Source organism: Anastrepha obliqua, chromosome 5, assembly GCF_027943255.1.
Source record: "Anastrepha obliqua isolate idAnaObli1 chromosome 5, idAnaObli1_1.0, whole genome shotgun sequence".
In the NCBI taxonomy this organism is placed as follows: domain Eukaryota; kingdom Metazoa; phylum Arthropoda; class Insecta; order Diptera; family Tephritidae; genus Anastrepha; species Anastrepha obliqua.
The window spans coordinates 80,864,097-80,888,059 of NC_072896.1; the positions used below are offsets into that span (position 1 = coordinate 80,864,097).

Below are 23,963 nucleotides of genomic sequence, written 5' to 3' on the forward strand. Positions count from 1 at the left end.
GTAAATATTTTCTTAAGCAATCAACTGTTGCAGCTTTGTCGTCCGCCGCAGCCGCAACCACATATTGCTTTAGTGTGTATGTGTGTGTGTATATTTTCCGTTAGAGGCAAAGGATAAAGAAAAATGTTTTGCGTTTAGTATAAAGGTGTTGTTGTTGTCAGTTTTGAAACTGTCACAAGTTGAAAATACGTATCTGCGTTATTCGAGTAGTGAGAAGTTGATTTCCTTTATACCCACCCACACAAGTAAGAAGGAAGCACACACACAAGCAGTGAAGCTCACCCTCAAAAACACTTGCAAACTTACTTTTCCCACAACTTTTTACGAAAATGTTGTCTGTTGGCGGAAGCCGCAAGTTCTTTTCATTTTTCTGTATGTTGTTCTTTCAATTGGTGTAATTTTTTCCTTTTCAATGGCAAGTGATCAACATGACTTTCCACTTAATCCGATATTCCATACATTGGGGCGGAGGTCACACAACTGGAGCAATCGTATTTAACTATTTTTGATGAAAATAACAGCGGGAATAGAAAATACAAAGGTTTATATAGCATTGACCGAAACCTTTTTTTGCTGAGTCTTGCTTATGCTTACGTACAGTATTGCGCGAAAATTTAAGACCACCAGAGTAGAAGTCAAATATATGTATTAAATTTAAAGTACCAAAATTTGTATTTTCTTCTAGTTTTTAACAAAAGCATTTAATTTTGGGCAACGAACCTAATTGAAATTCTAAGGGTTGGACTTTATAGAATAAAACTGTATACTTACATATACTAAGAATTCTTTTTTTCATGCATTTGAATGCCTTTGAATAATAAATATAATAACCCTCATCAGTCCAACTCCGGCTACGCAATCTACAGTATTTTTGCGTAGAACTTTTTTTCGCGTGCATTTTATGTATGAATGAATGAATAATAATGAGATTTGTACTTCGACCTAATAATTCTATGCGCCCTCTACTCATCATAGAACCGCATCCAAACCCAGTTCCCTTAACAAATTGAAGATAAAGCTGGGTGGGCTTGAGCGTATATGCCTTTCTTAAGGCCGCATCCGGCCATATTCGCCCAAGATATCTCAACATTATTCGCGCTGTAGCGCCACATTCGGGAAGAAGGTGTACGCAGAAAAGACAGGAGTCTGTGGACCATATCTCACTCCTGTGCGGATGACTACGCAATACCCAGTGAGCATTCTCCGTTGGTCCTCAGAGAGGGTTATGAGTTGCCTGAAACTCATTCGCTTATACTCCGCCTCCAATAAAGACTTTGCCTGTCGTGAACACATAATTTGTTACCACTCACGACTCTTAGCCTTTCTTCTTCACTTTTAAGCTTCTTCTTCATGGTGTGTTATCCCATAACAAGGAATGGCTCGAGAACTATTAAAAACTAGGCTCTCTAAGCAATGAATCCGGATTTATATATACTAACAAGTTTATGTTTCTTTATGTTCCAAGTTTGAGAAAGGTTTATAAACTACGGTAGTCTTAAATTTGTGCACTATACTGTAGTTTTAAAAGTTGTGGATAAAACCTGAAACCTATTCACAAACTTTTCGGATGTGTAGTATACCTCTATTTCTATAATTAAAAAATATAATTTAGCTGCAGATAACTGTTGAGAATTCAACTCCGAAGCAACAACTAAGTACAGTTGAGAAAATTCAAAATATTGTGTAGACTGCAATTGTAAAAATCCAAGAAAAAATTACACTCTAGCGCTTCTAAAGTGATCATCGGCTTGCTAATAAAATATGCAAATCTACACAGAAAATGCCAGACTGGTTCCTATTCATTGTAATTCTACTTACAGCTACTTTAATAATCTTTGCAATGCACATGCAGGTCTCTATCGAGGATTTCCATATCCCAATGAATAGCAACAACTTCGGCAGGCATCTTTATATCAGACCTAGAATTTGTTTCGCGAATGGCAGTTGCGTTAGGATTGCCATACGACGCCGTATGCTATTTACAACCCAAATTCTGAAGATGGTGGAAATGCTCCTGATTATCTTACTTATAAGTGCTTGTCAGAATGAAGTGAATAATACAAAGAGTTGGTATTGGAAACTATGGAAATATTTAGCAATTCTCGAATTGGTTTCAAATTATGGTGGTGTCAAAATGAGACCTTGAAGAACTTAAAATATTATTGTGAGCTTGTTTTGTAGATGTTGTGCTTGAGTAAGCTTCAAATGGGAACAGTCTTAAGTCATAGGAAATATCTACTTTTTTCTAATCAGACAGAAGTAAGAATATTTGTACACCCAGAGATTTACAGAAAAACCTGCCCCAAACCTAATATACCTCGAGCATCTTCTCCAGTACATCACAATCGGCCTCTGCGACTAAGGAGTGAACTCTTCATTAAACAGCGACTGGCCTGATCACCCTAAGCGTAAGCATTTTAGCTTTGTAACAAATGCACAAAATTTTTTTATATGGAAAAAAAAATTCAACATCTTTAAGAATAAACAATATAAAAATTTAATATTTTTGTACAATGTTTTAGCTACTTCAAAGTGAGTGAGTAATTCTAGTTTAGAGAAAATTGTAAAAAGAAACTCTTGAATGAATGTAAAAGCCCACTGAAACTAAAATAGCAAGTATTTTCCCAATGAGGAGCGGGTGGGAGTCCGAGGGATGCTGAGGAGCGAGTGGAAGGACTCTAAGATCAATTCAGTCCCCTTTCTGACAAATTCATCATCATTTTTATTTCCCGTTGTGTTCCTGTGCAAAGAAATGGTATCTGCACACCCAAAATATTTGATCTCCTGCTTACTACAGTATTATTTTTATTACTACTATTAGATTAGATCTATAAAATGGCGTAGTCAGAGCCTTCATCGCGGCTTAACTGTTGGAAAAAAATGTTACTATCTCTATCGCTTCCACGTTCCCTAGCATTTTACATGCCCGCAGGATTACAAAGCCTGATGCCTGAAAAGCATTAACAGTATTCTGCAATTTTAACGATGTAGAAAAATTGCCTGATTTAGAGAAAATCCCACCAATTGTCGATTCCATGTCGGAGCCGCCAGTGAAGACCGAGGTACCAGCTTCGGTGCAGATTTTCTCCTCGTTCCAATACTACCTACTTGGAATGGTTGTCCTAGCAAGACCCTCAAACTCCAGTTTGCGAATAGAGGGGTCTGTGCTAAGTTCAGAGAAATGCGGTATTAACCGCTCAAAAATGCTACCTTGTTCTTGAAGAGATTGACTCCAGAGGCCAACCTCATTTAATCTGATTGCACTTTGAGCAGCGATGAAAATAACGTAAAAGTCGTAAGTGCAAAGCGATATTCATGACAGCACTGGGGCAAGTTCTACATGCTCCGATAATGCCATTACATGCAGTCCTTTGCACCTTTAATATTCTTTTGAATTCCAACTTTTTTTGGCGGCGCTTTCTGAAATTCCGCACACTCGTTCAATTTTCAATACTTTGCAATAAAAAATTGGAGAAATGTTATTTAAATACTACTTTATTAAATGAAAATAGCCGAATAATCTGTGCCGCTGAAACATTTTTTTTAAAACATGACTTTTACCCTTAATAAAGCACGAAGATTATCGGAAGTTTCAAATACCGTACGAGCTTTCTTAGACAACTGGTACTTTGCATGCCTCTTTACTAAAAAATCTTAGCACGCAAAATTTCTAGGCTTTCAGCGATTTATTCAGTGGCCAAGTATAGCAAAAGAAAAATTCAATAAAAATACAGTCGCATACTTACATCAACATCAACACCCGGTAGTGGAAACACCTGTCCAGGTGGCATATCCCGCGGTACGTAGCGATAAAATTCAAAACCGTCTTTATACCACTTAACTGAGTATAGTGATTCGCCATCCAAATCGTATTTGCAACCCAGCACAGCATCCTCATGCCGCATGATATGCTTCGGTATACGCACTTCCGTCATCGATAAACTGAAGCTGATATCTATAAAAACACAAAAACACAAATAGAAAATCGTTAAAAAAACACCATAAAATTCAAATATGGAATGGCAAGCGACAACAAACAGAAAAAAAGCAAAAACAGTCGGCGCATAAAAGCAGAGATATAAAAAAATAACGGTGTTTGGCTACAGCAAACATGAAGTGGTTGTGTAACGAGTACAATAACAAAAAACGTCAGCTGAAGTACAAATCGAAATACAACAACAGGGAAAATCACAAATCGTGCACGACATAAAAACTGCGGCACACTCAAAACAACACTGAAGGATGTAACGGGAACACTCGCAATGGATTACCAGTTCAATAAAAGTCACTCGGCTGCCATTTGTGATTTTCGTTTTATGATTTTTTTTTTTTTTTGTTTTTGTTGTAAGGCTCTAAGCGCTTTGCTTTTGGCTTTTGGTATTTGCATTTTTTAGGACTATTGTTTTCATGCCTGACAAGCCTAGCGACCACTGCAGACTGCAACCACTATACTGCCGGTTTGCAGTGCGCCGTTAAGATTCTGATTTCATGGAATAATTCAATTTTTGATTCATACACGTTTCAGAGCGAAATAAGTATTCCGGCGCTGTGGTCAATAGTGGCGGAATATTTTTTTTTTTTAGCGGCTCAAATGTATTTAGTCCACACTGAGTTGTGAGGGAGAACAAAAAAGTTGTATAAAACTATAGGCTAAGATTTAGTAAAAAATATATTTCTATTTAAGGTGAATTGTTTTCAGGCAATATTTTTATTTTGTTCGTAACTCCTTAATTTTTCTAGCAGCTTCGCAAGTATCCTCCGCAGAGAGAGTTCAAAACAGAGCAGCTACAATCCAAGGGGCGTTCCTGCATGAAAACTCGTGAGCGACATTCACTTTGCTGAGAACGAGGTTTTAAAGAGCAATGAAATTCGAACTTTTTTTTTTTTTTTTTTTTTTTTTTTTTTTGTCAGTGTGAATAATTCGATTGTGAATTTTAGTATAGAAAAGAAACTTAGAGAGCAGAAAAATTCAGATAGAGATAAAATTAAAAATTTAAACTATAATTTTTGGCAACATTGTGACAAAAGACTTTGGATAATAACTTCAAGATCGGTTGGGTTCTAACTGTAATAATTGGAGTAGTGCTACTTTTTATACGATAGGATCACGTTCTGTCTCATAAGAGCTGCACAATACCAGCACCACGCAGTCTGTCAGTAAAATGTTGACAATCTGATGGGCAGCACCAGCTTTTTACTTTTTTTTACATGCAGAAATGGTAGAGGAAAGATTAGTTTTTATATAATAAATACCGCCTGCGAGTCTAATATGATCTATTTATTGGTTTTATATAAAAATTAGGTTCGACTGAAACGAAGTTATTGGTCTAAGTTTTCGTATTTTCAAAAAAAAAAAAAAAACAACGTTCGACGTGAAAGAACACCTGCAATATTGTGGCAGCTAATCAGCTGAGTGTCAGCAACAGGCCATCAAAAAGTAACAGAGTCGCAATACTGCTGCAATTATTGAGTGCGGCGAACACACCCATCATATCAATCGACATAGGTTTTTTTTTTTAATTTTGTTGCGGAAAATTTAGAGACAGTTGCTTTTTTGCCAAAAAATTATGTTCAGTGAGGAGCCTCATTCTTGACTGAATGGCTTCGTTAGTGAAAATTATTCATTTGTTAAAAACGAAATTTAAAGGTAATGCTTTCAACCTCTCGATTTGGCCCTGCTAACTGGCCGGCTAATTCATATATTATAACTTCACACCACTCGATTATTTTTTGTGGGATATGTTCAGTCATTAATGTAAGCTAGGGAGGTCAATCCAGACACACCGTTATTATTTAAGTCACCAAAAACTCCGGGACTAAGTATCAAAAGTGCCGGCATTTTCGGGATTTGTATCTTTTTATACTCTTATAAGATATTGATGCACGCTAAGGACGTTGCATATTTTCGATACATTGAAGTACGCTAGAGATTTCAATCCCGGGATAGTATTTTTGAGCATCTCGGGATTATGAAGCAAATGAAATTCAGCTAGAAAAATCGCCTTTTATAGTAAAAAAACCTGCATTGACTTAATTTTTATAGCAAACTTTGTAGCGTTTTTTTTTAATTTAGTTGGTCGAAAATAAAAATATGTAAGTCACGGTACTGATTCCGGAATCCCAATATTTCAGTAACGAGATCCCGAAAATCCCGTGATCATAAAAATCGAAAAAATAGTCCTCCCAGTGTACGCTAACAAGCCAGCTACAAGTGGTGAGCAGGAAGCCAACATTGACTGGGTTGTAGCAGAAATATGACCAGATTTTCTCGAAAATGACCCTCAAAATTTTACTGATAGACTGCAGTTCGTTAGGAAAGTTGGAGGTGGGCAAATATTCGAAATCATATCCAAATAAATACAAATACAATACAGTATACAATAAATTTGGACATACAAATTATTTCATGAATTAAATAAATTTTTTTAATTATTTATTAAATAATTATTTAAGATAGCATAGCTATTTGAATGTCCAATAAGAGCGAGAAAACTCTGCCTTTATATCTTCCCCTTCATGTGAGTGTAATCGAGTAGTATTTACTTTTACTTCGTATTGTGGGTCTAAATAATGAAACTATAGGATGGAACTATCGAATCGCTAAGTTCTAGTAGTGGCTCCGTGTCTGGCGTTTTATTCTCATTACTCTCGTTTGGGAAGCACTGCAACAAATGGAACCCAGCCGTTTGGCTTCCGATTCCCTTCACTTCTTTTAATTTACACATGCTAGGTTTAGATATCCTCAATCCAATTATTTTTTCTATTGCTTCTATTTTTACGTAATTTACTGTAAAATTGTGTTCACACATTTTCGATATTTAAAAATTCGTACTCAGTCTTTCGAACTCCAACATCCTTCTTCTGTTTCGCTTTGACCACTCACACTGCTAATAGCAAAGAGATCTAGAGTCGTTAGTCGTTTGTAGATAGCTTGTTAATCAAGGATGATAGCTAACAAGGTCTGATCATCTGAATCACACTTGTGAGAGGAACTTTGCCTCCTACGTCATCGGCAGCAAAATTCTGTCCCCTTTTTTCACACGCATTCTGACGCTAGTCCAAGCAGTTAGACGCAACAAACAGTGGGGTTGCGTTCATTTTTTCTCATATCACCAGCGCAATTATTTTTTTTTTTTCGTATACGAGCCGTGTAGATTGACGTCAGCAGATCTGCTGATTCCTTCAAATTCGTTTAGCAGTCTGATGTTGATCACTCCTTGTGTACTCTTTTTATCAAGGTAATTATTACACTAGTTATTACATTAGTAACACAAAAGATAGCTATACTTCAAGATCAATATTGTATCAAATACGAAACTCGCTCTGCAAGGTCAACCATCACTAGCTCTGCAAGATCAACCATCAAGCTGAGAATAATGGACTGATATATTATATGCCGCAAAACAGGTCAATGCCAAAAAATTTCCTAGTTCGTAGCTTCGATTTTGATGAAATTTGGTAAAGTTGCTTTACTATGCAGTAAGTAGCATGAATTGGTTGAAATATTGAGTAGCTGCCGAGATAAAAGGCTTCAATGATTTGAATTCGTGGAAATCTGTTTTCGTGCAAATGATTGTTGATCCGAAGGAAAACAAAATAAATATTTAAAACTGTAATTTTCCTCCACTTTTTATTAACCCCGGCTTGTCGCTAGGCAAATACAAACAAACGCGGTCGCAACCAGAAAGATACTTGAAGCGACAGGTCACCATATTTTGTGGAAAAAGATAAGTGGTTTTATTACCTCTGTGGTATTTAAGTAAAAAAGTGGAAAGAAAAGTTTTGTTTTAGATATTTTTTTTTTTAATTTCGATAGTTTTTTTAATTATGACAAAATTATAGCTTGGCATTTTACCTTTAAAATTAAGACTAACTTTTTTAAAGGAGAATAAAAATTATGTATGAGTCTTGATCATGAAAGCACTCTTTCGTCATGAGCGGTGTAATCATATCATTTACAGTTGCTAGGATATACCAAGTTATGTGTCATAAATTTACATTAATCACAGAGAGCAATTATGAGCGGGGGAACATAAAACAAAAATATCAAACGCATGGGGAGCCCATACACGAGGATGAGAGACTAGTAGGTTTGGCAGCCGAAGCAACATTTTATGAATATCTTCGGCTGGCCCGTCATCGGAAACGCGGCAGCAAAATTCTGCTCTCTCAATTCACACGTATTTTCACATTCGTCCAATCAGTCGTTGTTTAGAATGCAACGAAGTAATATTAGTGGAGACTCTGTTGATTTCTTTCCTAAGCAAACCAAACCAAAGGTTTACATCAGCAAATGAGCTGATTACTTCGAAATCTCTGAGAGCCGGTTAACGGTCTGATGTAGGCCACGCACCTTAACTATGTGCATCGTGGAGTCCATTTAAAGCTGTTGTTAGTGGAGCCAATGATTTTTTTATTTTTTTCCTCGGATTTGTTGTTTTGAACTTCAAAGCAAGGTGTTTCTCTGTTGTTGTCTCGTGTGTTTGTTTACATTTTGATTGAAATTTTGGCACACATACTAACAAATTGCAAAAACAAAATACATATAAATGTTTTATTGCTTCAGTGACTTCACCTTGTTTAAATTTGCCATGTCCACAGAAGCATTTTTATGCCAGCCGGGATGGGAGAACAAAAAATCAAAAAGTAAAAAATATGTCTTTGGCATTTTAAGGGGCAGATAATTAGTGAAACTTTTCACTCAAAGAATTAAAATTTGAAGAGGTTGCAAACGGAGATTTTCTTCTGTTTTCTAATTCCTGGCTGCGCGACAGATAAATGGAACCATCTAATGGCAGACTCATTTTATGAGAAACTTTTTAACCACTAGATAATGAGTTAAAAGAAAATAATAGGTTGCGCTTTTATTTCATATTTAATATCATAGAAGGCTGCAGTCGTCGTCGATATACCTACGAGCTACCAAAAATTGCAATTTCCTTGTATCTAAAAACATAATAGAACTCTTTTGTTGCAGCTCAAAAATGAATAACTCTTTTCTTCTATCGTTTTAGCCAAATGCTTTTAAAGCGAAGATAAATGAGTAGAAAAATCTATTTAAAGCAACAGTAGTTTAGTAAAAGCAACAAAAACTAAATTGTGTAAGCTGTGTGCAGTGACCTCAATATGGAATGACACGAGTGCAATAAGTACTTAAGAAACCTTGGAATAAAATCAGTAGAGGGCAAATAGAATAGAAAAAGAAAAGAACAATGACAACAAAACAAAAGCCCACTCAAGTGTTTTATGCTGAGGCAAGCAACCCACCAAGGACTTTGTGAGAAAAAAACGAAAGTTATTTAAGGCACAAATAACTATGAGCAACAACAATAAAATAATAGCAATGGCAATGAACAACAAAGAGCTAAATAAATAGAAGAAATAATATCAACAAAAAACAACAAAAACAAGGGTAAGAACCACCAAAAGGCGAACTTAAAACCACAACCGAAAAGAAATCGCATTGCAATGACAATGCAATGTCACAATTGAACAACTCAAAACAACAAGAACAAAAATAAAAGAAAAAAAAAGCAAGCAAAAACAAAGTAAGAAAAAAACATTGAATGAAATAACTGAATAACAGCAAAAGTGGAATTGCTCGTAGGGAATAGTTGAATGCACTTGAGTTGTTCGCTGTAGAATTTTCGTATAAAACAAACTAGCTTCAACAATGCACAACGAAATAGCAGCAGCAACAACAAAAACGCTCTATACGTACAACAACTAAACTGAAGCATCACAAACTCGGAACGAACTCAGATAAATAAACCCTAAAGTGCAACGACGACAAAGTTTGACTTGGCTTGGTTTGGCTTAGCTTGGCGCTGATGATAGCATTGCATTGCGCAGCCAAAATGTCAAACAACAGCCATGGCATGCGACTGCACTGCCAAGGGGCTATCGGTTGCAGGAGAGCTGACGTAGCGTTACGCAATGACAATTGCAAGAAATTTGGATATACAAATAGTTGTATATCCATCGAATCTATCCACCCAGCGCTTTCATCATCAACATGCCGCCATTTTATTTCGCTTTGCTTTGTTTTGTTTTTTATTTTTCTGCGAAAATATTATTTTATATACATATTGCGCGAAACTTTAGTAGATTTTCGCGAAATGAAAGGGCAAAGTCAAAGATTATTTGTCTACTAAACTATTGGCTTTGCAAAACATAACATTATTTCTGAGTTCTATTGATTTTCCAGCAAGACAGCTAGTCAACGAGGTCTTGTCAATGGAACAAAAGATCCGATTAACACTTTGTATTTGTGTGACAAGGCGGTTTTAAGAGCAAAATTTTTCATAATAATAGTTGACTTGAGGAGATGAAATTTTGTGAGAATTCTAAAGTGAATATTATTTCGCTTGGGCGCTAGAGCTCCGGAGCTTCAGAATGGCGAAGCTCTAATGCTTTGTATACTATTTTAAGAACCATTTGGCTCCAGAACGTTCAGAACCCTTTGGACGCAGAAAGGTCTGAGGACTCCATTCCATACAATTTCCAAACTCGTAGCTATGTTTACCGTTCATTGGACGATCGGCACATATGCAGAAAAGCTAGGTTTACTATTTAATCACCACTGCAGAAGCTGCGGGGACCTCTCACAGAAGGACACTGTTGGGTATTTTCTCTGTTAATAGCCGCGCTTGGCAGCTAGACGTTTAAGGTCACTAAGTGATCCCTTCTTTGGCATACTGGGGCTATGTTCCAACGTAAGCCCCATCAATATTCTCCATTACACCAAAAGTTCTGGTTGGATATCTGCCCGTTGGAGTTCTCATAATAGTATAAAAACGGAGACTTAGCGGCACTACCTGGATAGTGCCAGACTTCAATCATTCCACCTAGCGCTAGTGCACTGGTTCGATTCTACTGGTATGAAACGCCAAATGACGGAAGAAGTATTTCTGCCAAGAAAAACTCATCATAAAGAAGCGTCATCTGCCGCGCGGTGTCGGCTTAAAATTGTAGGTATCTTCACTTGTAGCACAACATCAACATACGCATAACAAATAGGAGGAAGAGCCCGGCCAAACACGCAAAGAGGGTGTAGGCGTTTATTATAAAAATATATATTTCGATAGGTTACGTTAGGTTAAAGCGGTTGTCCACTGTGGGACACACTCAGGCCCATAACATATTGCGATGCCGCGTGCGGAGCCTGCTCTGTATGCCTATAAACGTATGCCTGGAAAAAGATGGAGTCTTCAACGTGAGTAAACTTAGTGTTTGTATAAGGCGGTTATACAACCAATTTTATCATATCGATCGCCAGTTTAGTGCAAGGCGCTTGGAAGAATTTACAATATCAAATTACTTGGCAGAATACAAAAACAAGCCTGTGCAATAATGGTCGATGTAGTTCGATCATGTCCTAGGGAGTTTCTTTATGCACTAACATATGTTATTTCGGTAGATCTCTATATCAAAAATATGGCAACAATGAGTGCATTTATATTAAATGAAGCGGTCGCTGAAAAGAAAAAACGTATGGTCAGGCCAATGCATTATTAAGACAAGCTCAGTTCACTTCGGAGAGGACTGGCTACATCGCTCCAACGGTGACATTCAATAGGAATCCTGCTATTCTCTTTCCATCTCGGAAGGAATGGAATAAATAATTCTCAGTAAGCAACTTCGACAGGCATCATATATAGCAGGTATATAGGTTTTACGTCTTCCTAATGCCTGCAGGGTATTTCAAGCGGAAGTATTGGCAACTGAGGAAGCTTGTAGGTTAGCAATTCATTCGGATAGGTGCAAGGTGCAATCCCAGCAATGGATTCGGCTGTGACAACCTCTAAACTGATGTAACAAAGGAGGAGTAGCCTTAGCATATAGAGTGAAAATTATAACGATACATACCTTAATCTGGGTCCCGGGACATCGGATTGAAGATAACAAAAAAGGAGATGAATTAGCAAGAGGGGAATCTGTAATGAATTACGTTCTTGCAGAATCGATATTTACACCATTGGGTGCAATCAAGAATGCAATTTCCTTAAAATACCTCCGATTCGCCGACTATAGATGGAAAGACCAGACGATATGCAAAATGATGTGAATAGAATGGCCCACCTACAATCTCAAACAAATGTCAACATTGACCAATATGAAACGAAGGTATGCTTGTAGACTCACATCAGTGATAACTGGCTTTTGGTCCATAGGAGAGCAAGCAGCGAAATTCGGCACCGCTTGCAATATGCACCGCCTTAGTTGTAATCAACCGGAGAAAAAGTAAACTAGCTTCCAATTAAGGTGTGAATGCCCTACCCTACGAAAGACGAGGATGTTAACCTTTGGCAAAATGCTTTTTGAAAATCTCGAAGAGCAGGCTGGTATAGATGTAAGCAACCTTATAAGGTTTCTCCATCGCACAGACTGGATATAGTGGTGAAGAAATAATCCGTATAACTTGTTGGTAGCTAGGAAGTGGGTATAAAATCGTGCGGATGTATATACTAACTAACTCACTAACTCTTGGTGAATCACCTCTTCAACAAACCAATCAATCTTTCATGAAACTAGCAGAGATTACAGAGGATTGCAACACAGCTGAAATATTATTAAAAAAAAAAAAAAAAATTAAAGCGCTGAAAACAAAAAAATCACAAAAATTTATAACAAAAGAATTGATATATTTCTGATATGTACATACATCATTTTTCAAAAGTATATTTTATGTTGAAAAAAAAATTACATTTTATGAAAATACTAAAACGAACCAAAGATATTTCGACCCAAAAACTCTATACGAAAATTCTCAACATTGAAATAATTCCTAAAATTCTTAGGCGCGCAACTAAGCTCCCGCTGTTTGTCAATAGATGCCGCCAGCAGTGTGTGCTAGTCGATTCTAATCCAATAACCTAAACGTCATAAACCAAGCTTAGACATATGGTAAACAAACTTCTTCGACACATTAGTCATTTCGTTTTGGTATGATATGCTTTTGATTTTGTGAAAATGTCTGATTTTGTGCGGAATAATCGTCATTTGCGTGAAGTCTTGATTTTCCTCTTTCATTCGAAAAAAAAAAACGGTGGCTGAAGCGCATCGAGAGCTACAAAAAGTTTATGGAGATGCTGCTTTAAGTGAAATAATATGCCGAGATTGGTTCCGACGCTTCAAAAACGGTGATTTTAATATTGACGACCGTCCGCGTGAAGGAAGGCCAAAAACCTTCGAAGGCGCTGAATTGGAGGCATTGCTCAAAATGCAGAAGAGCTTCCTTCGGTATTAGGAGTTACCCGCCAATCCATTTCCAAGCGATTGCATGCATGAAACAGGGGACTTGGGTTCCTTATGAGTTAAAACCAAGGGATGTTGATCGTCGTTTTTTCGCCAGTGAACAACTGCTCCAGCGGCAAAAAAGGAAGGGATTTTTTCATTGCATCGTGACGGGTGATGAGAAATGGATTCGTTGTAGCAATCTTAAGAAAATAAAGTCATGGGGACTGCCCGGTCCTGCTTCTACGTCGTCGCCTCGGCCGAATATTCACGCTGCGAATGTTGTGTGTGGTATGTATTTGTTGGGACCAAGTTGCTGTTATTTCTTAAGAACTTTTAAAACCAAGCGAAACCATCACTGGGCATTGGTATCGACTTCAATTGATGCGACTGAGCCGAGCACTGCGTGAAAAGCGGCCGCAATACGCGGAAAGGCATGAAAAAGTGATTCCAGAGCATGACAACTCTCGGCCTCTCGTTGCCAAACCCGTTAAAACCTACCTGGAAACAGTGAAATGGGAAATTCTACCCCACCCGCGAAATTCTCCAAATATTGCGCCGTCCGATTATCACCTGTTCCGATCGATGGCACATGGTCTAGTTGACCAGCAGTTCCATTCATATGAAAACATCAATAAATGGCTTGATCCGTGGATAGCCTCAAAGGAGGAACAGTTTTAACGCGACGCTATACGAGATTTACCAGAAAGGTGGAAAAAAGTAGTAGCCAGCGATGGGCAATACTTTTAATGATTCACTTCTAACCATTTTTGCAGAATAAAGTTGTATTTTCATTAAAAAAAAATAGCGAGAACTTAGTTGCACACCTAATATTGGATTTTTTTTTCGTTTTACTTCTTATTAAACTCAAGTCTTTGAAAAAACTAATTTTGAGAAAAAGTTGAAGACCATTTCAAAAATACTTGAATCGCTCTTTCAGGAATTTCTGCACACCGCCCCGATAGGCCTTCACCAAGCTCAGACTCCCTTTTTGGCTTATATGATAAATCAAACTGAAACATAAAAGTCATATGCAAGTGATGGAAAAATATGATCATTGCCATTTGTTTCTTTTTTTTGTGTTAGCGCAACTTACTGAACATAGCCTGCTAATGCTGAGGCGTGAGAAGGAGCCAAGCGCACAAACCGCGATGTAAATGTTTTTTTTTTTTATTATTAATGGATTACTTCATTTATATGAATTTAAAACCCTCATATCTTTGAGAAAATTAAATTATAAAAATCATAAACGTAGAAATATTTCACGCATTACGGATGTGACTTTTTGACTATGAACGCATTCGTGTGAAAGCGTGATATAATTTATATGCAAAATATATTGGCATCATTTGAATTCCGCGCCATGCCATGACCATGGCAAGTGCTTGCAGCACACACACAGTAACACATGCATTCATAAATATTCCGTCCATTCCTACATTCATGCATTCATCCATCCAGCCGCCATCAGCACGCACTGACTCTTGTCAAACAGCTGTTTGTGCGCTAACGCGTGACTACGCTTCGAATTATGCAAACAGATACAGTTTCTGTACAAAGAACTGTGAAAGCTAGGAGTTGCTTATGAAATTGCCAATTATGAAGAGCTCTTTGGGGGTCAGGTTAAGAGCCAAATGTAAAAGATTTGTTGCAAAAACGCGGTTTTTGTGCGCGCAACTGCTTAGCCGTAATCTTCAGACTTTACACATTGAAAATTGTTGAAATATTCTAGGGGCATACTTCTATGAGCACTTATGTCAAAATCAATAAAGTTTCTTATTTATTAACCTTCTCAGAGTTTATGAGTGATATGCATGCCCAAAACTTCCGATACAATACTTTTTAAGCGGCTGAAATTTTTACTATTTTTACTACCTTCTCGTTCATAATTCAATGCACAGCTACTGTACTATATTCTTACAACTGTTAACCAGGCGCACACACCCCCCCACTACATTGTACATAACATACTTTTATGTGTATGTGTGCTCATGCCCATATGTTAACATGTGTTGGTTTCACTTATAACTCATCCTCTGTTCAATTTGACTGTCAGTTCTAAAATCTTAGCTTTTTCTTCTGTCTCAAGATGAAAAAAATAGGTTAACAAAATAATACAAATATGACGCATGTTTTGCATATTTGCGTGCTGCTGTTCGATATTTGAGGCACGCTGTCGCAATCATGCATAAAAGATTATGGAGCTTAAATTTTTTCGGCAACAATGCCGCCAAAATTGCCATCAACACAGCCGCCTTCAAGGCATGACGCTAGCATGCCAGCAGTCCTACACGGTTTCCATTGCTCTGACTCTTCTTTTTTTTTTTTTGGTTTTTTGTTGCTTTCTTCTTTCTTTCTTTTATTTATTTATTTGTTTAGATGGTTGAAAGTGCGGTGCAAATTCCTTTAACGGGTGGGCAAACGAAATTGGTCGCATATTTTTCTAGTTTCAAGTACTTCATCCTCGCCATGCCTGCCCATATAGACACATTCTCTTCTATGCGACTTAATAAAAAGTGTTGGGAAATAATTTAATTTTATTATTACATATTTTGCTTTTACTCAGACTTTTTTGTGTCTGGTATTTACCTTAGTATTTGTGTAATACATGCAAATTATTCAATAAAAGTTTATGTGCATTAGTATAGACGCACCAGAGGAATGTTTGCTGGTATTCTGAAAGCATAACGAGTCATTCATGGAAAAATCAGAAAATGAAGCCGCTAAATATGAGGTAAATAATAGGGAAAAATGAAAGAGCACACGCCGTTTAAATTTCAGCTCATGAATCAATCAGGTAATGGGAAAGAGGCGCACTGCGACCTTAGAAGAGCAAGAGAATAGCATGAAATTGCCACAGCAGTCGTCACTTTAATAGGACGTCACTGGACTTAAGTCCGGCCAAGGACTGTAACTTCAGCAACGCTTTTCTAATATTTATGAGGAATGTTTAAGCTACTACAACAACAAAACTCGATTTTCCCTTATTGTGGTGGAAGTAAATATAGAACCAATTCTCTTTTTACACGGTCTTTTTTACGCGATTTTGAAATTACACGCCTCTCTAATAAACTTTTTACCTGAAATGTAATTTTTTACCAGAAAAATGCTTTTCTAAGCAAATTTCCTAAATATAATTTCCAAAACGATGTCTTACTAAGTCAACAGTTTTTGCGTTCTTCTGTTTCGTTTGGCCATAAAATACTCGTGAAGTGTACGATAATATTTTGGCGAAAAATTACTTTTCTTTAATAAAATTTTTGGGGGGAAAAAGAAGCTTTCGTGGTAGGTTTTAAAACCAAATTATTTTTCACTGGTTTGCTGTGCGTATTTATGCGCATACATAGATTACTGATTTATGAGTCTCAGCTGTTCCTAAAAACAAATAAAAAAGAAGTAGACAAAATGGGAGAGGAGTGCTTCAAATACTTTCAAAACAATATTTTTTTCAAAATTAAAAGAAAGTTATAATTTTTTGTATTCAAAAAAATCATTTAACGCTATTATTAAAAATTTATAAAAAAAAATGGGAGAGGTGTTCTTCAAAAATGATCAATAACAGTTTTATTCTATTTTTTTTTAAGTTATATTGTAATTTTTTATCTTTAAATAGTTCATTTAATGCTATTATTAAAAATAAAAATAAAAAAATGGGAGACGAGTCTTCAAAAATTAAAAAGAAACCATTTTTTTCCAAAACTTAAAAAAAGTTATAATTTTTTAACTTTAAAAAGTTCATTTAATGCTATTATTAAAAAAAATTGGACTGAAGTCCTCAAAAATGGCCAAAAACCATATATGTCCAAAACTTAGCTTTCCAAAATTATAATTTTCTAACTTTAAAAAGTTCATTTATTGCTAATATTAAAAACAAAAATAACAAAAATTGAGGGGTTTAGCTCAAAAATCATCAAAAACAATTTCTTTTCTCAAAAATTAAAAAAGTAATATTTTTTTAACGTTAAAAAGTTCATTTAATGCTATTATAGAAACAAAAATGGGAGAGGTGTTCTTCACAAATTATAAAAAACAATCTTTTTTCCCAAAAAATTAAAAAAAAAGTTATAATTTTTAACTCCACAAAGTTCAATTAATGCTATTATTACAACTAAATAAAAAATGGCAGAGGTGTTGTTCAAAAATCATCAAAAACCATTTTTTTTTTCTCAAAAATTAAAAAAAGTAATATTTTTTTAAAGTTAAAAAGTTCATTTAATGCTATTATAAAAACAAAAATGGGAGAGCTGTTCTTAACAAATTATAAAAACCAATTTTTTTTCCCAAATAATTAAAAAAAAGTTATAATTTGTATCTTCACAAATTTCAGTTAATGCTTTTATTAAAACTAAATAAAAAATGTCAGAGGTGTTGTTCAAAAATGATCTAACACAATTGTTTTCAAAACTTTTTTTCAAGTTGTAATTTTTTGTCTTTGAAAAGTTCATTTAATTCTATTATTACAAAAAAAAGATAAAAATAAAAATAAAAATAAGGAGAGGTGTTCTTCAAACATTATCAAAGAAATATTTTTTTCCAAAAAATTAAAAAAAAAATTGTAATATTTATCTTTAAAAAGTTCATTTAGTGCTACTATTAAAAAAAATTAAATAAAAGCATTGAAGAAGTGTTCTTCGAAAATTATCAAAAACAATTTTTTTTCCAAAAAATGAACAAACAAAAAGTATAATTTTTTATCTTTAAAAAGTTCATTTAACGCTAAACCATTACAAGTAATTAATAGTTTTTAGAGTTATTCAATACTGAATATTATGCCATTTAGTTTTGTGAACTGAAATATCTTCGATTCTTTGTAAAATTGTGATAAATTTTTTTTCCCCATAAAATGCACTAAAAAAAAGTTTGAAAAAGAAATTATATTTTGGAAATAAAATTATTCTGTGGTGAGTTTTATTTTTCACTAGTTCACTGTGCGTATTTGAATATTTAGAAAAAACAAAAAAATAAGAAGAGTCCCACGGATATGTTTACCCAAAATGGCGAAAAATCATTTTTTTATCCAAAAATTTTGTTGAAGAAAGTTACAATTTTATTACCACATAACTTCTTTAAAGTAAATTTAATACTAAAAAAATAATACAATTACTTAAATATATTATATGTTAAAAATATGAAATAAGAAATTAAGAAAATTTTAAATGTCACTTCAAAAACTCTATACCATATTTTTAAATATTTCTCGTAATATATATATATATATATATGTATCTAAAAGTTATACATTTTTTTTTAATTTTTTCACTTTCCTTCTTACTACACTCAAGCCTAAAAATAAGTAAATTTTCAGAAAAATTTATGATATTGTTCAAAATACTTGCACCACTTTGCACTTACTCACTCACACAAAAGGATACTACAACTGCCTACGCATACATTTTGGTTCTGCTAAAAGAATACTGACTCGTGACTATTAATAATTCTTGTCTATCTTTACCATATTTCCTTGAACGAATCTTATTGCTTATAAAAAATTTCTTTTGATAAGCTTTGTTATTCATTTATTACAAAATATCTTAAGACATTTCATGTTAGTTAGAATATCAGTGAGATTCGCCAAAACTAAATATAACTACTAGTATTGTACATAAGTAAGCCACTCATATTGATATTTACCAGTACTGCTGAGGCCTTCCCTACACTGAATAAAATTCACAAAATCTTCACACAACTAATTTCCTGAAGGCCCCTAGAAGGGAACAGTGCAAATGAAGTATTATAATTTATTCAAGACATGTAATTTATACTGGGGTATCTGAATAGATTTGCAGTAACAGAGCATTTGGACATATCGAACGCGCCCATAGAGATATAAAAATAAAACCACAAGAAGTACAGTAATCAAAATATTGTTTGTGAAAGCTGAAAGATACCGTTACAGCAAAAGGTAGAGCATCAAATATCAAGCTTTTACCCTGGTGTATTACACATCAGTTACGATTATTAATGTGATTTTTACTAATGCATATGTGTATGTGTGTGCTCGCACCTATACACAGTTATCAACTGAATGTCTATGCGTGGAGCAGAAAAATAATTTATTTACACTTATTTATTGCGTGGTTACTTTCCTTGCCATTAGAGGCAGCAAGAACAGAACTTTTGTAGGCGTTTGAACTTTACTTACTTTTTGCCTTTCGCTTCTATGCGTGCATATCTGGTTCTAGCTGCTATTCTCTGGCATTCGCAGTCAACGCACACACTTTCTGAAAACTTTCTTCCTGTCCAGTAAAGTGGTTTCCTGGTAAATTATTAATTTCTGTTCATTTTCATGGCAATAATGTCAGAGGGCAAATAACAGTAGGAAAGTAAAATTGTAGATGTACGAATACATAGACTTTCAATATATTTAGAAGGTGCACAGGTTGAGGTGTGAAGGAGGGAAATAGGGCTGCAATGGAAATATAATATTTGTACAGTGTTTTGTAGTCAGAGAAAATTGAGATAAATTAAATAATTTTATGTGTTTACGAAAAAGAAATTCTACACTAATGTACACCGGTAGTACACTGAAGTTAAACACTTGAATTTGGAAAGAAATTTGGTGTAGGATACGCATGGGGCTTTGGAAAAAAGAGGAGCTAGAGAAATTAACCCCGTCTTCACTTCTGCTCAACATTCATTGCACTTTAAGTGCTTCACATAAAGAAGCCACAACTCGTGAAGTCAACCAAGGAGAGCAAGAAGAGTGAATAGCAATGGACTTCGTTGGAAGATATAAAAACACAGGTCGTAATATTCATCATCATCATTAGCACTATAGTCTTGTGCAGACCATTGCTTCCACTAAGCGTAACATTACTTGTGAAGATTTTTTTACAAGTCTTCGGCTGGCACGATTCCTGAAGACTTCACAATTATGTAGAGTTGGAACTCTAATGATAAATAAATAAATTACATACTAAAAAAATGAAGACAACCAGCCCGAATGAAATAAATTCAAATCAGTTTGGTGATTAAAATAGTAAATTTATGATGTGCTTAATAAAACTAAATCGGCAAATTTGTCATCAGCATATCGAAACGCAGAGTAGGATATCTTCTGACCCAAAGAAAAAACCTGCTGTGATTCAGCATTACAAATGCACAGAAAGGAAAGTAGTCACTATGAACAAAATGTTTGGTATGAAGCGAAGAATGCAAAGAGGGCCGTACTAATTTTGTACAACATATTTGACATGGATAAATTAATGGATGCAAACGCGCCGGCTCTGCAAGTGTTCGATGCGGTGGAAGAAGAATAAAGTCCTTCTCTGTATTGGAAAGATCAGGTGTTTTACTTGTTGTTTCCAACAGGCGCTGCCTAGCACGAGAACGAAGCGACTTGCGCGCTTTGCTTAACTCCGCCAAAATAGCTTAAGCAGTTATCGCGCCAATCAAGAAGAAGCATTGACATATCAGCACTAACCGCGTATATATGTATGTGTGTATCAAAACATATAAAGCTTCTACGATTCTACAGCATATAAAGCTTCTACGATATCCACGAATTCATGGCAATGTTTTCTGAAGGACCTCGTGAAGCAATTTACAAAGATCGAAATAGAAAACAGATCACAGACAACGATGTACAGAATGAATATCGAAACTTCGCGACAAAAATTGAAATATACATATTATAAATAAATATAACTGGCGCAAATATCCTGTATTGGGTATTAGGCTCTTATTTGTAGTGCTTGTTTCTTATCAGTAGCATTTTCAAGACAGAAATACGTTCGAAGGCCGGGCATTGCCATTGGAGTAGTGTCTGAATATTTAGGTTGTCCAATTGTTGTCGAAGCAGTAGCTCCTGTAGAGCCCACAAAGAATGTAATCGACCGTTTACCAGTTACTGCAAGTTGTGCTATGTGACTCACTTCGATGTAAGGCGGTGTAGCTATGCGCTGGATACAAGCTACCCATTTGTAATGAACATTCTCTGGCTATTTCAAAATATCAGCTTGATCAAAAAGTTCCCAAAATATATTCAGAAAACTAAGTCTACAAATTTATTCCTCAAAATTGATATAATCGCATTCAAATTACTGCCTATCAACCGCATTTCACTTATGCCAACGTTAGGTCCAGCTCTCGAAACACAACTGGAACTCTATTTTAGGTACAGCCATTAGAGACCTTTTAAATTATTCCATTATTTCCTTTCGACTATTAAAACGTATTCCCCGTAGAGATTTTTTCACTCGATTACATAGAAAAAATCACAGCCAGCCTACCAGGTGAATTCGGTGGTTGTTGGATGGTAGGCATTTAGTTCTACGTTAAAAATTCTCGGATAATGATAACACTCTGCGACGGTACGTTATCATGTTGCAAAATACACGAGTTGTTTGGCGAATTGCTTCACGTCTTATAACGCCTAAATAATAGTTTTCTATTTGAATCCCTGGCGAAAATTTCTAGTCTACAATACTATTGTAATCCATAAATACCGTGAGCATCGCTTTCTTTTTTGGCTAAAAACGATGTGACGTTTTTGTGGACTTGGTTCATTCGGAACTCTTCGCTCACTCGCCTGATGTCTGGATTGCGTCTCGTAATAACGAAACCACGCCTAGTCTTCAATAATGATGCGCTGCATAAATGCTGGGTTACATTTACCCTTGGAAGTCATGTTTTTGGAGATATCCACTCGGTCCCTTTTCTGCATGAAATTCTATTTCTTTGCTACCAACTTTGCAACAACACAGCGCAAACACAAATCATTACCTACAATGTCCTGAACGGATTCATAAGCAATGTTTAAGTCCTCTGGCGCTCTCTGATGGTTAATTTGCCGTTACCGATCAACTTTTCTTTTACTTTATTGATGCTTTAATTAGTTTTAATTAGAAAATATAAACACATTTTGAACAAAATAATAGCTTTTTTAAACTTTCGCACACAAGTATCATTTTGCAGTGATCATTATGACTTTGCACTGGTTCACCCAAAACCAATCCAGGTCTATTGTGCTGCTTCGTGGATTTAGAGTATTTTTTTGAGGCAAATTTCCTCCATAAATTTTAGTATTTTTCATATTTTATTGTGCTTTATTTCAACCTCTGGTACGATATGTTTAGGCAGGTGTTCGTGTCGCTTGTGCCTCAGTGCTGCGCACGAAGCCCACATATGTTTGATGGTTTCATCTTCAACGCTACAGAACCTGCAAATTCCATTGGAGTATATCCTCAGATTATTAAGATGATGATTTAATCTACAATGTCCTCCTAGGATTCCTGTGATGATTCTAAAAGTATTTTTATTTAACTCCATTAACGGGGGGAGTCCATGTAAAATTTTCAAAAATTTTTTTTCGATATATCGAAAGTATAGTCTCCTAAGAATATACTGTGAAATTCATGTGGAAATTCCTAATATTATAGCTTCCATAGCTCACTAACTATGTAGAGAGCGCTACGCGCGCTCCTGTAACTCAAACTTTAAACTCATTTATGTCGAAACTGTATTTTTAAAAGCAACTCGTGTTGTAACTCAAAAAGTTATAGACCGATTTGTTTGAAGTTTCTGTACATTACTATCGGAAGAATAAACCTAAAATTTCAGATATTTCGCGTTGATAAATTACTTTTTGGGGGTTAAAAATGTCAATAAAATAGCCCAAAATTCTGGCATTTTTTATTTTTATTTAATTTTATATTTTGTGTTGACCCTTTCGGTTAATATGTAATAAAAAAATAATTGTTTCAGATCGATAAGAGTAATAAATAGAGCAGTTTGGGACCTCGCGCCGTAGGCAGCCGACAAGAAATGATCCTGAGCCGCCATTTAAAAAAACAAAATGAAAACAATTATTTTTTGGAATTTTGAAGTTTAAATAAAGTTGTGTTAAAGCTTCAAAATGATATAATTATTTTATCGCCTTTAAAAATGTGTTTAAAAAATTACCGATTTTGAGGCTTCTATATATATGGACTTCCCCCCTTAAGGTTTAGATCAAAGCTACCTATCATTGATTTTGATTTTGTTACACCCGGTGAATTCTCCAGTATGATCGACTTTTTTTGTCCTGTAACCCCGGAATAAGAGAGGAAAAATTACCCTTTCCAGGGTCTGGGCCTATTACTAGCGAGGTAGACTCAATCTTGGCTAATTTATTGGCCATTTGCCAGTAATTGTTACGTGCTCTAAAACCCATAGAACACCTTCCTGGCTGTTCTGACCTAAGATATTCAGCTTATCAAGCCATTCAAACACTAGCTCAGGTTGAGAGCCTTCACTGCTGCCTCGCTATCATGGATAAAGGTAAAAATGAGCCCTTCCTTCCATTACATAGACTGCCGATTAAAAAGTAGTTGCATTTTTAGGTAGCACTTCCGAGTATCTTTTTCTCGGCCCGCAACACCCGCCACTGTACTTTCCTTTATCAGAAATCCGTCCTTATACCATGTTATAATGGTTTAGTGTATCTCGGTGATTTTAAGTAACTCTTCTCCAGTATTTTTATTGTTCATTTTAGTATTGAAGCGTTTAACAAAACTGAACATCGGGAGCACAATGTCCCATGGCATTGATGTTTTAGGTATTAGTTCGGCAACAATTTCAAACTTCCTGTGATTCTGATGAACTCCAGAGCCAATGGAAGCTTTGGTTGTTTTTATATGTAGTAAGTCTATAAATTTAGTAAGTCTGAAACAAAATTTCTATTTTTCTCTTTCTTTTTCACTTCTTCTCAAAATTTAACTTTCTTTTGAGGCTTATAGAAACTTGCA

General features: G+C 35.4%; 1 protein-coding gene across 1 annotated transcript in view; it reads right to left on the minus strand.

Annotated features, from left to right (window-relative positions):
• Nucleotides 1-21,156, minus strand: part of LOC129248850 (uncharacterized) — an 83,315-nt gene extending 62,159 nt beyond the window's left edge. Inside the window, exons 1-2 of the mRNA XM_054888462.1 lie at nucleotides 21,111-21,156; nucleotides 3,747-3,955 (exon numbers count right to left, since the gene is read on the minus strand). Coding sequence (XP_054744437.1) covers nucleotides 3,747-3,955; nucleotides 21,111-21,156 — 255 coding nt within the window. The remainder of the gene's footprint in view (nucleotides 1-3,746; nucleotides 3,956-21,110) is intronic.
• Between the last annotated feature and the right edge of the window lie 2,807 nt (nucleotides 21,157-23,963).